Below are 17028 nucleotides of genomic sequence, written 5' to 3'. Positions count from 1 at the left end.
ATGTTCAATTACTAATATTATATATATATATAATCGTTTGCGTATTGTTTCTAAAATGGTAGCTATTTTCTATAATAATAATAGTATGTATAATTTAAAAAAATATAAATAAAAATATATATAAATATATAATGTAAACAATATATTATAAATAATGACAGAAAGAAAATATATTGGTTCATATGAGAAAAGAACTTTCTGTAATATTATATAAAGTAAACAACACATACTTACATTTTGTAAATGAATAATTTTGTTAACACATCGTAATTTCAATTTTATTTATAGATAGTATGGAATAATTATATATATATATTATTGAATATTAACATAATAATATATTACATTATAATTATATATAGTTCTATAACTATTATAAAGCAGTAAATATATATATATATATATATATATATATATATAATACTTTCCATTTATATAATTATAACTACAATATTTATATCAATAAAGAAAAACAAAAAATATATAAGTAATGTTTATTTTTATTTTTAATTATTTTATTATTATGTATATATATTATAAAAATTAATAATAATAATATATAATAAATGTTAATATATTAATTAATTATATTATTATAAGCTTTATATGTATATATGTAGTTCTTATAATATTTATGAAAATATAAATATACATATATAAGTGATATATATAATTTTATAAGATATGTATAAAATGGATAGATACATTTATATGTATTTTTTTAATAACAGAATAATTAAGTATATACATATTTGTCACCTTTATGAATTATTTATTCTTTCCGAGTTTATTATAGTATTATATTTGGATACTTGATAACATAATGTTTTTAGAAATATGATGAATCTTCAGTTCTATATTGTATTAATCTATATATGGATACATATTATAGATAATAGAGATAGATAAAAAAACATGGTTCTATTTTCTCCATTGTCACAAAAATTAAGTAAAATAAATAATATACATATAAATATATTTAAATGTATGTTTTTGTGATACATAAAATAATAATTATAATATATAATTATACTATTAAAGATATAATTATGATTTATATAAATGGATGATACGTATTTTATAATAATATATTTTCAATAATTTTATGAATTATATAATTAATATTAATATTAATATTCAACAATAGTACGAGCAAAACATTATTATCAATATTATGAAAAGAAAAATAAATAATTAATAAATGATTCTTTTTAATAATATTATAAGTTCTTTTATTATTTTATAATATTATTATGTTATTTATATCATATTAATATTGTATTACAATAATAATTTGTAGATATTGTTAAATAATATTATGATATTACTATATTAATAGATATATATATATATAACATTGTATGCTTCAATATAATAAACTTAGCATAAATTATCATCAAATTATATATATATATATACACGACATAGTATTATTAAATAAAATATAGCAAAAAAAAAAAAAAAATATATATATATATAATGGAAAATCTTTGGTATAGAAAAAAATATTCAATTTATTACATTTGTTGTAGGTGATGAATGTATGGATTTTACATGAATACAGTTGTTTATTAACAATATGTAATAATCATATTTATTACCATGAAGAAATAATATTGTTTTTACAATGTAATAATAATATATTTAAAATATATTTATAGGATATATATTGATTTTAATAATTGTTATATATTAATATATATTATTTAAATATTTTATTGTAAAAATGGGGAATACACAATCATCAGAGGAAGAGGAAGCTAAAAGCCCTAGTTTAACAGAAAGTCACAACAGTGCAAGGGGTGTTTTGGAAGAAATTGGAAAAAAGATAAAAGATAAGACAGAAAAAGAGAGTAAACATGTAAGGCAATTGAAAGGAAAATTATCAAATGCAAAATTTGCTGATCGATTGTATAAGGAATCTGGTGGTGATTTAAGGTCTGCTTATTCAGATGCTTGTTCACTTACATACAAATTTCATACTAATATAACAACTGATGGGGGGGATGGAAGGCATCCTTGTCATGGTAGGGAAAACAATCGTTTTTCTGAAAGTCAAGAATATGGATGTAGTAATGTATACATAAAAGGAAATGAAAATAACAGTAATGGTACAGCATGTGTACCACCAAGAAGAAGACATATATGTGATCAAAATTTAGAATTTTTAGATAATCCTCACACTGATGATACTGATGATTTGTTGGGAAATGTGTTAGTTACAGCAAAATACGAAGGTAATTATATTGTTAGTAATCATCCAGATAAAAACAGCAATGGAAATAAATCAGGAATATGTACTTCTCTTGCACGCAGTTTTGCAGATATAGGAGATATTGTAAGAGGAAGAGATATGTTTAAATCTAATGAAAAGGTAGAAATCGGTCTAAAAAAGGTTTTCGAGAAAATAAATAATGGATTGAAGAAAATAGGAATTAATGATTATAATGATATATCTGGAAATTATTATAAATTAAGGGAAGCTTGGTGGACGGCTAACCGCGATCAAGTATGGAAAGCCATAACATGTAGAGCCCCAAACGGGGCTAATTATTTTAGAAAAGGTTTAGATGGAAAAATAATTTTTTCAGATAATGGACCATGTGGTCGTAAGGAACTAATCGTTCCTACCTATTTAGATTATGTCCCTCAATTTTTAAGATGGTTAAATGAATGGTCGGAAGAGTTTTGTCGAATAAAAAATATAAAAATAGGAAATATTAAGAAATCCTGTACTGGAGAAAGTAATAATAAACATTGTAGTCGTGAGGGTTACGATTGTAATAAAACAAATCTAAGACTTAATGAAATTTTTATGGATCTAGAATGTCCACGTTGTGCAGATGATTGTAAATCGTATGAAACATGGGTAGAAAAAAAAAAAAAAGAATTTAATAAACAAAAGAAAAAATACGAAAAAGAAGTTGATGCTACACAAAATAATGATAATAACGAAAATGGAATCTATAATAAAAAATTTTATGATGAACTAAAAAGTTCATATAAAGAAGTTAATAGTTTTTTTGAATTATTGAATAAAGGACCAATATGTGAACATATTGATAAAAAAATTCCAATGGACTATAATAATACTGAGAAAACATTTTCCCGTTCAGAGTATTGTAAATCATGTCCTATAACAGATATTTTATGTGATGATAATGAATGTAAAACCATTAATGAATTTAAATGTAGAGAAATAAAAAGTATGCCTAATATAAGAAAAAACGAAAATGAAACCCCTATTGATATTGATATTCTGGTTAATGTTAATAACAAAAAGGTTATTACGCATGATTTAAAGAATAATTACGAAAACTGTGATCTTTTTAAAAAACTAGGAGAACAAAAATGGAAATGTAAATATAAATGTTACTTAGATGTATGTGAACCGAGAAATTTGGATAGTAATATATATAATGAACGATATATCTCAATTAAAGTACTATTTAAACGGTGGTTAGAATATTTCTTAGAAGATTACAATAAATTAAAGGAAAAATTGAACCCATGCATGTATAATGTACAAGAAATCGTATGTATAAATGAATGTAAGCAAAATTGTGAATGCGTAGAAAAATGGATAAAAGAAAAAAGGGAAGAATGGAAAAAAATAAAAGATCGTTACGTACAACAATATGAAAGTAAAGATGAAGATGTTTCTTCTAAACTTAAAAAATTTTTGAAACAGGAACTGTTTACTAATTATGTTAAAAATGCCTTGGACAAGGATGAAACGTTAGATAGTATGAAAGAATCTACTGAATGCATTGATCCTAATAAACCCAAAGGAAAACCATGTAACAATAACGATGTCATAAATATTTTACTTAATAGACTTGAAAAACAAATCGATAATTGCAAAAAGAAGCACGAAGAAAAGGGAGAAAAACCTTGTGTTGATATACCTAAACTTCTAAATGATGAAGATGAGGACGAAGATGACGACGAAACACCACGCGCCCATAATCCGTGTGTAGATAAAAATGATTCTCAACCCACTAAAACTGTGAGTTATATCGCTAGACAAATGCATCGAAGGGCAAAAGCACAAATGACAAAAAATAGTGTTGTTGATGGTGATAATAAGTTGGAAGGCGATATATTTAAGGTTACATTTAGAAATGGCGGGGTCGGAAAAAACCTGAATGGAGATATTTGCAAGATTGACAAAACGTATTCCAATGACAGTCGTGGTACTCCTACAGATGGACCTTGTGAAGGCAAAGGCGATCGGTTTAAAATAGGAACGGACTGGCAAGGTGATAGTTTCGTAAACCCACAATACCGTGGGATTTATATGCCTCCTAGACGTCAACATTTTTGTACATCGAATTTAGAAAAATTAGATGTTAGTAGAGTCATAAGAAATGGTAATGCTAGCAATTCATTATTGGGTGATGTGCTGCTCGCAGCAAAGTATGAAGCAGAACGAACAAAGAACCATTATGTATCTAAAAAGGAAGAACATTCCGAAGCTTGTCGTGCTGTGCGTTACAGTTTTGCCGATTTAGGAGATATTATACGAGGAAAAGACATGTGGGATAAAAATCATGGCGAGAAGAAAACACAAGAAAATTTAGAAAGAATATTTGCTAAAATTAAAGAGCAACTTCTTAATAGCAGTATCAAAGATAAATATAAGGATGATGACAAAGCAACACCCAAATATAAACAATTAAGAGAAGATTGGTGGGAAGCCAATCGTTCACAGGTATGGGAAGCAATGCAATGCCCACCAAAAAACGGTACTTTCCCATGTAAAAGTGATCATACACCGCTACATGACTACATCCCCCAAAGATTAAGATGGATGACCGAATGGGCAGAATGGTACTGTAAAGAACAGTCACGGCTGTATGGAGAGTTGGTGGAGACGTGTGGTAAGTGTATGCATAAGGGAAAATGTAAGCAAGGTAATGGCCATTGTGTAACGTGCAAGCCAGCATGTGAAAAATATAAAAAATTTATTAATACATGGCAACCTCAATGGAAACAAATGGAACAAAAATACTCCCAGTTATACGAAGAAGCAAAAAAGTATAATGATAGTAGCAGAAAAGATACCACAAACAAAGACGATTATGTCCTTCAATTCTTGAACAAATTACTCACGCAAAACAAAGGAAATAAAACATATGATACTGCTGAAGGATATGTACACCAAGAAGCACATATTAGTGATTGTCAGAAACAAACACAATTTTGTAAAAAAAGAAATGGTGAGATCCCAAGTAGTGATACAGAGACCGACAACAATTATGCCTTTCGTCCTCAACCACACGACCATGATGAGGTGTGTGAGTGTAATACTAGACAGAAGACGAAGGTACGGAAAAAAAAAAAAAAAGTTGATGCATGTGAAATGGCAAAAACACTTTTGCACAACAACGATGGAACCATAAGAATAGGACAATGCAAACGTAAAGATGAAGGAAATGCAGAATATCCAAAATGGGATTGTAATTCTCAGATTCATACAACACATAATGGAGCATGTATGCCTCCTAGAAGACAAAAATTATGCGTATATTTTTTTGCAAATCCATCTCAAATAGGAAGTATAAATAAACAAGATAATTTAAGAAAAGCATTTATTATATCTGCAGCAGCAGAAACATTTCGTTCATGGCAGTATTATAAGAGTAAGAATGGTGGTGAAAACCTCCAAACTCAATTAAAAGATGGAACTATTCCTGACGATTTTAAACGTCAAATGTTCTATACATATGGAGATTATAGAGATTTTTTATTTGGAACCGATATATCAAAAGGTCTTGGTGAAGGGACTGCCCTAGAAAAGCAAATAAATATTCTTTTCCCAAATGGTGTCCGAAAAATTCCTAATGAAAAAACACGTGAAAAGTGGTGGACAGATCACGGACCTGAGATATGGAAAGGTATGTTATGCGCCCTAACAAATGGTCTCAGTGAAAGCGAAAAAAAAACAAAAATATTCGACGACTACTCACACGACAAAGTCAACCAATCCAAAAATGGTAACCCTTCCCTCGAGGATTTCGCAAAAAAACCTCAATTTTTCAGATGGTTTATTGAATGGAGTGATGAATTTTGTCGGGAAAGGAAGAAGAAGGAAGAGGAGGTGGAAAGGGATTGTAAGGATGAATATGAGGGATGTGAAAAGGAGAAAAATGGTAAATGTGTTACCGCATGTAAAGCATATAAAGAATACATTACAAACAAAAAAGAAGAATATGATAGTCAAAAAGGGAAATTTGACGTTGAAAAAACAGAGAAGAAACAAGGATATGAAGATTATTCTGAGAAACAGGCTTCTGAATATTTGAAAGAAAAATGTATAAAATCATCATGTAATTGTATGAAGAAAGTTACAGAAATTTCCAATTACTGGACCAACCCTCATAAAACCTACGACACCGAAAATCTTGGAATCAAATGTGAATGCCCCCCTTCACCCTGCACCATCGTGGATGGCATCCTCAGCCCACAAAATTCGAGTTCGTACGCCGAAGGGTGTAAATGGAAATATGGGAAGATGTCACAAGGGGGTACGGAATGGGATTGTAGTAAAAAAAGTGGGGGTGAAGGTGGTAATGAGGACGGTGATGTTGTATGTATACCTCCAAGGAGAAGGAGATTATATGTAAAGAATTTACAGGATTTGACTGGTGAAGAATCACTAGTGGATTTACGAAAAGCTTTTATTAAGTGTGCTGCTATAGAAACATTTTTTGCTTGGCATGAATTTAAAAAAGAAAAAGAAAGAGAGGAAAAAGAAAAAAATGAACAAGATGTACAATATAAATCATCTGTCTTAGAAAATCTTCAAAAGCAGTTAAAAAATGGAGAAATAGATGATGAGTTTAAAAGACAAATGTTCTATACATTTGCAGATTATAGAGATATATGTTTAGGGAAGGATATAGGTAACGACGTGGATGGAATTAATGAAAAAATAGATACAATTTTGCAAAAAAATGGAAAACCTAATAATATCGAAGAATATAAAAAATGGTGGCAAAAACATGGTCATGAGATATGGGAAGGAATGTTATGTGCTCTAAGCTACAATACCGAAACAAAAGAGATGGATAAAGAACTTCGCAACAAATTAACCGAACAAAAGAACGGTAACAAAAACACGTACGACACCGTCACAATTAGTGGTGGTCCCATTGGTAATACCAAATTGGAGAAATTTGCATCTAGGCCCCCATTTTTTCGTTGGTTAGAAGAATGGGCAGATGAGTTTTGTAGAAAACGAACACATAAATTGGAAAAAATTCAAAATGAATGTAAGGGAGTAAGTGGTACAAATCAGTGTGATGATGATGGTTTTGACTGCGATGAAATGTGTCCAAAAAAGGATGGGAGTTTTGAAACGTTTAAATGTCTGAGTTGTGCCAAATCTTGTAGATTTTATAAAAAGTGGATAAGTAGAAAAAAAGAGGAATTTGATAAACAAAGCAAAAAATACGAAAACGAAATTGACGATGTTAAACATAATTCTGATAACATATATGGAAAAGACTTTCTTGAAACTCTTGATCAACAATATAAGTCTGTTGAATTATTTTTAGAAAAAGTAAAAGGACCATGTTCTATTAATAATAATAATGAAGAATGTAAAATAGATTTTAATAAACCAAAGGATACATTTGGTCATGCAAAAAATTGTGGTCCATGTTCTGAAATTAGATTCAAGTGTATAGAGGATAATAGCAATTGGGTTACTACAAATACATGCAATAAAACAACTTTTAAGTTTACAGAAGATAATAAAGATACGAAAGAAGATAGTGAACAATTAGGTATGCTTATTAGTGATAATACAGTACAAAATTTTGCAGATGGTTTACAGAATGATTGTAAAGATGCAGATATCTTTAAAGGTCTTAGAAAAGACCAATGGTCATGTGGTTATTTTTGTAATTTAGATATATGTAGTCTGAAAACTTCTCATGGGGAAAACAATTATAAACAAAATATATTAATTAGGGCATTGTTTAAACGATGGTTAGAACATTTTTTAGAAGACTATAATAAAATTAATGACAAAATTTCACATTGTATGAAAAATGGTGAAGGATCCACATGTATAAAAGGATGTGAAATAAAATGTAATTGTGTAAGTAATTGGATAAAGAAGAAAACGTTAGAATGGGAAATAGTACGAGATCGTTTCTTTAAACAATATAATGTTGATTCAGAAAAATCTTTTACAGTGAAAAGTTTTTTAGAGCAGGCTCCATTTGACAGTGATGTTCAAAAAGCTATAAAACCTTTTGAAAAATTACGTGACTTCGAGGATTCAATTGTATGTAATGGAACTACGAGCGCACGAAAGGAAAAAGGTACAGAAAAGGATGTCGTAATATGTTTGCTTGATAAACTTCAAAAACAAATAGAAACTTGTCAAACGAAACATAAAGAAACATCTGGAAATACATGTTCCCCACCCCCAAACCCCGACACACAAACAGACACACCATTACCACTTGAGTCTTTTCCTCCCCCTTTTTGTAACGTTCCTCCTAATCCATGTGGCGACAAAGATGCGACCAACGTGGTTGGAGTTGAAGTGCTGGCGAAGGAAATGCAGGAGGCGGCACATAAAAGCATGTTAAGTCGTAGTGCTGTTGATAGTGGTAAGGGTGATAAGGGTGAGAGTAGTAGTGGTAAGAGTAGTTTGGAAGGAGATATATCCTTAGCAGAATTTAAAAATGGCTTTAATCCAAGTGGGTTGAAGAACGTATGTCAAATAACGGAAAAACATTCCTATGCTAATGGTGCATCAAAGGATCCTTGTAATGGAAAAGGAAACGGCAAGGACCAGAGATTTAAAATAGAAACCCAATGGAAAGATACAGGCAAAAGCGGTAAACACGTTGACGTCTATTTACCTCCACGACGCGAACATATATGTACCTCAAATTTGGAATATTTACTTAAGGGTAATAGTGATCAGATTATGAAGGTTGGAAATAACAAAATTAATCATTCCTTTTTGGGAGAGGTATTGCTAGCAGCAAAATATGAAGCAGAATTCATAAAAACCAATTATACGAGATTAAATGGCCAAAATGACAATGGAGCTAAATGTAGAGCTATGAAATATAGTTTTGCTGATATAGGAGATATTGTACGAGGAAGAGATCTGTGGGAACATAATGATTTTAAAAAGCTAGAACGAGATTTGGTAAAAATATTTGGTAAAATTAAAGAGGGAATTACTGATGAGACAACCAAAAAACAATATGAAAAGGATGACACAGACAATAAACAATTACGTTGTGATTGGTGGGAAGCTAACCGTGATCAAGTATGGGAAGCAATGCAGTGTAAAACAACAATACCACCAGTCACCACAAGTTGTGATACTACCACTGTTACCCCTCTTGTGGATTACATCCCCCAAAGATTACGTTGGATGATGGAATGGGCAGAATGGTATTGTAAATATCAATCGAAGGCATATAGTGAGTTGAGGAAGGGGTGTGAGGATTGTAGGAGTTGGAAATGTATGAAGGGTGATAGTAAATGTGAGAATTGCACAAAAGCTTGTAAAGACTATAATAGTAAAATAGAACCATGGAAACAGCAATGGACAAAAATAAAAGAAAAATACGAAGAATTATACAAAAAAGCACAAAATAGTGATACCTCTAATAGTGGTACAACATATCCCAAAGATGAGAAAGATGTCGTTTCTTTTTTGTCAAAATTACACGAAAAAAATAAAGACAATAAGATATATTATACTGCTGCAGGATATATACATCAACAAGCAAAATATTTAGATTGTACACAACAAACACATTTTTGTGATAAAAAAAATGGCGAGACATTACCTAGCGGTAGAGACAATGACAAATATGCTTTTAAGAAACCGCCAAAAAAATATGAACGAGCATGTAAATGTCACGAGAAACAGGAACCACCACCTCCTAAGGTACCAGAAGATTCAGAGGACGATAGAGAACGATCAGAACCTGGTGAAGATGCACTCCCTGTACTCCCACCAGAAGAAATAGAACAAGAGGAAGAACCCGAAGAAACTTCCGTAGACACTACACAAGATGAGGAGGAACCAGCATCCGAAGGAGGTGGCCCATCGGGATCACCAACAGAAGAAAGTGGGGAACCAAGAGAAAATAGTGATAGCTCCGACCCCAAACCTGACCAAAACCCCGAAGCCAACCCCGAACAAACACCGATACTCAAACCCGAAGAAGAAGCACCACCAAAATCAAAACCACCCGATGGAGATCGTGGCGTAGGACGTTCTTTAGGACCAACCCCACGTTCTGAAGTTGAACCCGAGGAATCCGAAAACGAAGACGTCGAAGACGAAGATGACGAAGAGGAGGAAGAAGACCCCGACGACGACCCCGAGGCGGAGTCGGAGGAGGAAGATGAAGATCACGGCGGCCAGGAGGCGGAGGCGGTACCACCACAACCCCAAGCACCAGCACCTCTACCCCCTCCTCCACCACCTTTACCCCCCCTTAAAACCGCCCTCATGTCTTCTACCATCATGTGGAGTGTAGGTATCGGTTTTGCGGCCATCAGTTACTTTTTACTAAAGGTAAATGGAAGTATATATATGTCTATGTTTATGTTGTGTATGTGCGGATATATAGTATTTGTGCATGTTCGGATATGTGTATATGTTTTATATATATTTATGTATTTATAATTGAAATAGAAAAAAAAGAAAAAAGAAAAAGGAATATAGGTAGATAGTTATTAAAATAAAAAAAGAAAAGAAAAAGAAATTTTACAACAATAAAAATAAAAATAATTAAAAATTTTGATAAAATAAAAATTGAGAAATTCTATCAAAAAAAAAAAAAAAAAAAAAAATTTCTTTAAATAAAAAATAAAAAATTATATTTACAAAAAAAGTTGAAAAAAATTTATACAAGGAAAATTAAATATAAATTTAAATAAAAAAAAAATAAAAATAAAAATTTTATATGAAAAAAAAAAAAAAAAATTTATACAATGACAACAAAATTAAAATTTAAAAAAAAAAAAAATAAAAATAAAAATTTTATATAAAAAAAAAAAAAGGAAATTTATACAATGACAACAAAATTAAAATTTAAAAAAAAAAAAAAGTAAAAAAAAAATTATTTAAAGAAAAAAAAAATAAAAAAAAATTACATGCATATATATACATACGCATACGTAAATATATATACATACACATACATGCATATTTATACATACCCATACATAAATATATATACGTACCCATACATACATATATATACATACCCAAACCTACGTATACATACACATATACGTGTGTATCCGTTTTTATAGAAAAAACCGAAATCACCTGTTGACCTCATACGTGTAATTGATATCCATAAAGGCGATTATGGAATACCTACATTGGAATCCAAAAATAGATATATCCCCTATGTGAGTGATACATACAAAGGCAAAACATATATATATATGGAAGGAGATACTAGTGGAGATGAAAAATATGGATTTATGTCTGATACTACTGATATAACTTCCTCCGAAAGTGAGTATGAAGAATTGGATATTAATGATATATATGTACCAGGTAGTCCTAAATATAAAACATTGATAGAAGTAGTATTGGAACCATCAAAAAGTAATGGTAACACACTAGGTGATGATATGGTACCTACCACGAATACATTTACAGATGAGGAATGGAATGAATTGAAACACGATTTTATATCACAATATATACAAAGTGAACCACTGAATGTACCACAATATGATGTATTAAAGGAGTTACCAATGAATATAGTAGGTAATGTTTTAGATGATGGTATAAACGAAAAACCTTTTATTACTTCTATTCATGATAGGGATTTAAATAGTGGAGAAGAAATTAGTTATAATATTAATATGAGTACTAATAGTATGGATGATCCAAAATATGTATCAAATAATGTATATTCTGGTATAGATTTAATTAATGATTCACTAAGTGGTGGTAAACCTATTGATATATATGATGAAGTGCTAAAAAGAAAAGAAAATGAATTATTTGGAACAAATTATAAGAAAAATACATCAAATAACAATGTAGCTAAATTAACAAATAGTGATCCAATTATGAACCAATTAGATTTGTTACATAAATGGTTAGATAGACATAGAGATATGTGTGAGATGTGGAATAATAAAGAGGAAGTATTAGATAAATTAAAAGAACAATGGAATAAAGATAATGATGGTGGTGATATATCAAGTGATAGTAACAAAAGGTTGAATACGGATGTTTCGATTGAAATAGATATGGATGATCCTAAAGGAAAGAAGGAATTTAGTAATATGGATACTATCTTGGATAATATAGAAGATGATATATATTATGATGTAAATGATGAAAACCCATCTGTGAATGATATACCTATGGATCATAATAAAGTAGATGTACCTAAGAAAGTACATGTTGAAATGAAAATCCTTAATAATACATCCACTGGATCCTTGGAACAACAATTTCCTATATCGGATGTATGGAATATATAAAAAAAAAATTATTTCATTTATTATTTTTTTTTTGTTACATTTTATTTGTATATTTATTTCTATAATTTAAATATATATATTCATAGTATATATATATATTTGTAAAAAAAAAGAAATAGATATTTGTATAATAATATTTGTATATATATATATAATTTGTTTTTTTTTTGTTTTTGTATAATATTTGTAAATATATTCGATTCATAATTTTTTGGGTACTATTTTTATTTTTTTTTTTGATTTTTTTTTAAATGTCATTGTTCATAATTTAATATATAATTTTTATTTGATTTGTATAATATATTTTTTTTATTTTGTTTTTATTTGACACATTTGATTATTTGTATAAAATATTTTTTTTTATTTTGTTTTAATTTGACACATTTGATTATTTGTATATATATTTTGTTCGAATTTATTTTAATTATTTGTTTTTGGATATTTGTATATATAAATTTGTTTCATTTGTATTATATATATATGATTAAAAAAAAAAAATAAAATAAAAACATAGAAACATATACCATACCATATAAATTATATTCATAGTAGTATATTATATGGTTCCATATTAAAATAAACTAATATAATTCACCAAAATATTTCTTATTATATATATATATATATTTAATATAGTAACAACAAAAATGTTTTCAACACCATATACGGATATATCAACACATTATAATATAATAATAATGAATTAATCTAATCTTACAATAAGTATTATTATAAAATAGTAACAATATAATATATCATATATAATAATTGTATTGGAATAACAATATTTATATGATATCCTTTTTTTTTTTTTTTTTTTTTTGTATTCATACGTACTATCATCATCAATATAGGAAATAAATTCTTTTTAAGAAATATGAAGAATTTTTTTTTAACGCTTCTAATTACGTATAAAATAAAAATAAATGATTCCTTGTTTTTCCATAGTATATATAATGTCGCGTTATTTGTTTATTGTATAATAATATATTTATTAAAATATGTAGTAATTAATTATTTTGTTACAACATGTAATAATACAATTAATGAATGATAAGTTGTGAAATAGTATAACTAATATTTTAAGAAATATATATATATATAATAATACACTTTATGAATATAATATATTTGAATAACATAAAACAATAGAATGTATTATGTAATAGTACGTATAATATCTTATTTTGTTATTTGTTTTTTTTTTAATAATAATAAATATTTATATTTTTTGCGATAATTATATAATTTACTACTTTAATGATAAATTAACGTTTTAATTTATTTGTAATATTTTTATAAAAAAAAAAAAATAATATTAATCTTAGTAACAACATAGATAAATTAGAGGGAATTTTATAACATACAATAAATTTTAGAACAAAACAAATAACATAATATATGAAAATTTATTTATTAATATATATGTATATATTATTATTTGAAGAAGATTTTATATCATTTATTATGTTATAAAATATTTGTTGTTAATTGTTTTTATAACAACAATGTTACGAAATTATATGTTTTAATAACTATTTCATAAGTATTTCATATATATATATTATAAATTGGTATTATATATATGTCATACACAATTTCCAAAACGTTGGTTTTGCACATTTGTAAATAATTTACAACACAGAAATATGTTGTATTATTACTATATCGTTAGATATTATTGAGAAAAATGAAAAAAATAAAAAAAAAATAAACCAAAAATAACCATAATAATTTATTGTGTTGATTTAAAATTAAATTTCATTAAAAATTAAAAATTAAAAAAAATTATAAAAAATGCAGAATGTTTTGATAAATTATTTTAATATTAATTTTTTTACGTTTTTGTTTTTTTTTTTTTGTAATAAATAAAATGGCAAATGTGGATCCACTATAAAAAAAAAAATATATTTACATAATGGGAAAATAATTGTTAATTATATTAAATAAATTATAATCATATTTTATGTTAAACATTTTTATTTAATTTATTTATAATATAAAATAAAGTATTTTATGTGATTTTTTTAGTTATAATATTTATCAAAAAATAATATACGTATCACAATTAAAAAAAATGAAAGTCCATTATATTAATATATTATTGTTTGCTATTCCATTAAATATATTGGTAATTCCATGTCACATATATATTAAAGAGGATTAATATAATCATATTATAATATAATATATATATTTATATATAAATATATTACGATATCGTATATATAATTTTTATATATATATAGTCCAAATATACATATATATATAAACATAAAAACATACATATTTATAACATATATATATAAAATAAAAAAGAACTAATTATAATATACATATATATGTGACCATTTTGTATAGATATATAATCAAAGGAACCATAAAAGCACCACACATCATACATTAAAAATACCAATCACTAGATTATTATGCGAATGTGAATTATATTCACCTGTCAATTATGACAATGACCCACAAATGAAAGAAGTGATGGAAAATTTCAATAAACAGACACAACAAAGATTTGAAGAATACGACGAAAGGATGAAAACTACACGCCAAAAATGTAAAGAACAATGCGATAAAGAAATACAAAAAATTATATTAAAAGATAAATTAGAAAAGGAATTAATGGACAAATTTGCTACGTTACACACGGATGTACAAAGTGACGCCATTCCAACATGTATTTGCGAAAAATCGGTATCAGAAAAAGTGGAAAAAGGATGTTTGGAGTGTGGAGGAATATTAGGTGCGGCGATGCCTGAATTGGGATCGATAGGTGGAAGTCTTTTATATGCTCTAAGTAAGTGGCAAACTACAGAAATTGCTACTGCTATTGCAGCAGCTCAAAAAGCAGGTATAGATGCCGCTACGCAAGCTGGTATGAATGCTGTCAGACTTAAAATTAAAGAATGGTATGTCTATTTTAGTACAGAAAAAATTGTCGATTTCACATCAGTTGTTAAGGAATCAAATTTTAGTTCTGCTTCTGCTCTACATGAAAGTGCTATGAACCTGCTTAATAATTACTGTAATTTCAACGGAAATCTAAGAAGGGGTTATTTTTGTAGTACGATAAAGTACGGTGACAAAACTACGTTTCCACCTTTCGCACAAGCTGGTACTGAAGCATATAATGCAACATTACCAACCAAAACAGCAGCATTTGAAACAAAATACATAGATGGGGTAAACACTGCATATGGAGGTTACCAGACTGCTATTATTGCTTCCATCGTTGCAATAGTGGTCATAGTTTTAATTATGGTGATCATATATTTGATTTTACGTTATCGCAGAAAAAAAAAAATGAAGAAAAAACTTCAATATATAAAATTATTAGAAGAATAGATATGTGACGTTTGGTATTTTTGATGTTGGTAGGACGTTTGGTACACGTAGTGTTTTCGTTTGAATGTACCATGTTTTTTTTTTCCATTATAAATAACTATATATTTTTATATGTATTGCGCTTTTTTATATAATTTATTTTTCTATAATTTTATTTATTTATTTATTTATTTTCTAAAACTCTTTTAATTAATAAACAATGTAATTTTTAATTTATATAAAATACTTATACGTATTATAATATATTATTTTTTTAAAACATAATGTAACGTATATTTTTTAAATACCTCATATGTTTTTCAAAGGAATATATATCAAAAAAAACAATAAAACTTATGATTATTATGATTACTATTATTATAAATATTTTAAGAAACATATTATTCAAAATATTATATCTATATTTATATAATTTAAATTAAAACCAATAAGTATATTATTTCAATTCAGAATTATCATCCTTAAAAAACCTATCATATTATATATTATGTTATTTATATTTATTTCATAATATATTTTATTATTTTAATTATTTTTTATTAGAAATACTACTAATACAATGAATTCAAAAAATAGTCAACATATAACAAAATATAATAATTATACGTAATATAACAAATAGATACAATACATAAAAAAACCAATAAAAACACAAAAAACAAATCAAATTAATAAAAATAAAACACAATAAAAAAAAGAATAATGTATATTTTTTATTTTAATATAATAATACACTTTTTCTTTATTTTGCCTTTGTAATTTTTATTATGTTGTTTTATTTAGTATAATATGTAAATATTTTTTGTTTTTATATATATATATTTATTTGATAATATGTATATATTTATGAGATATAATTTCATATATATTTCATAATTTATATTGTTCTTTTTAATTTTTTTTTAAGTGTTATTTGTTTCTATATTACGGTATGCATTGATTTATTATCATTATATTTTTATATATATTAAGTGGCAAAAAAAGAAAAAAAAAAAAAAATTTGTTTATTAAATATTTTTTCTTCTGTAAAATGTTTTCCATTTTTGTTTATATTTATATTTATATATTTTTTTTTTTTTTTTTTTTTTTTTGTTATTTTTTATATATATGAAATTTGTATGATATATTTAAAATTTTTTTTTTTTTTTTTTTTTTGTTATTTTT

At 26.8% G+C, this 17028-nt stretch overlaps 2 protein-coding genes across 2 annotated transcripts; both read left to right on the top strand.

Annotated features, from left to right (window-relative positions):
- Positions 1–1726: 1726 nt before the first annotated feature.
- Positions 1727–12510, top strand: PF3D7_1300300 (erythrocyte membrane protein 1, PfEMP1; the record flags this gene model as incomplete). The annotated part of the gene is made up of 2 exons (XM_001349704.1): positions 1727–10570; positions 11314–12510. The coding sequence occupies 2 exons, from the start codon at positions 1727–1729 to the stop codon at positions 12508–12510; spliced, it is 10041 nt and encodes a 3346-aa protein (XP_001349740.1).
- A 2077-nt stretch (positions 12511–14587) lies between these two features.
- PF3D7_1300200 (rifin) lies at positions 14588–15864 on the top strand (the record flags this gene model as incomplete). The annotated part of the gene is made up of 2 exons (XM_001349703.1): positions 14588–14641; positions 14872–15864. The coding sequence occupies 2 exons, from the start codon at positions 14588–14590 to the stop codon at positions 15862–15864; spliced, it is 1047 nt and encodes a 348-aa protein (XP_001349739.1).
- Between the last annotated feature and the right edge of the window lie 1164 nt (positions 15865–17028).

Source organism: Plasmodium falciparum (assembly GCF_000002765.6).
Source record: "Plasmodium falciparum 3D7 genome assembly, chromosome: 13".
In the NCBI taxonomy this organism is placed as follows: Eukaryota; Apicomplexa; class Aconoidasida; order Haemosporida; family Plasmodiidae; genus Plasmodium; species Plasmodium falciparum.
Note: the sequence above shows the minus strand (reverse complement) of the source record. Positions and strands in the feature narration are given on the sequence as shown.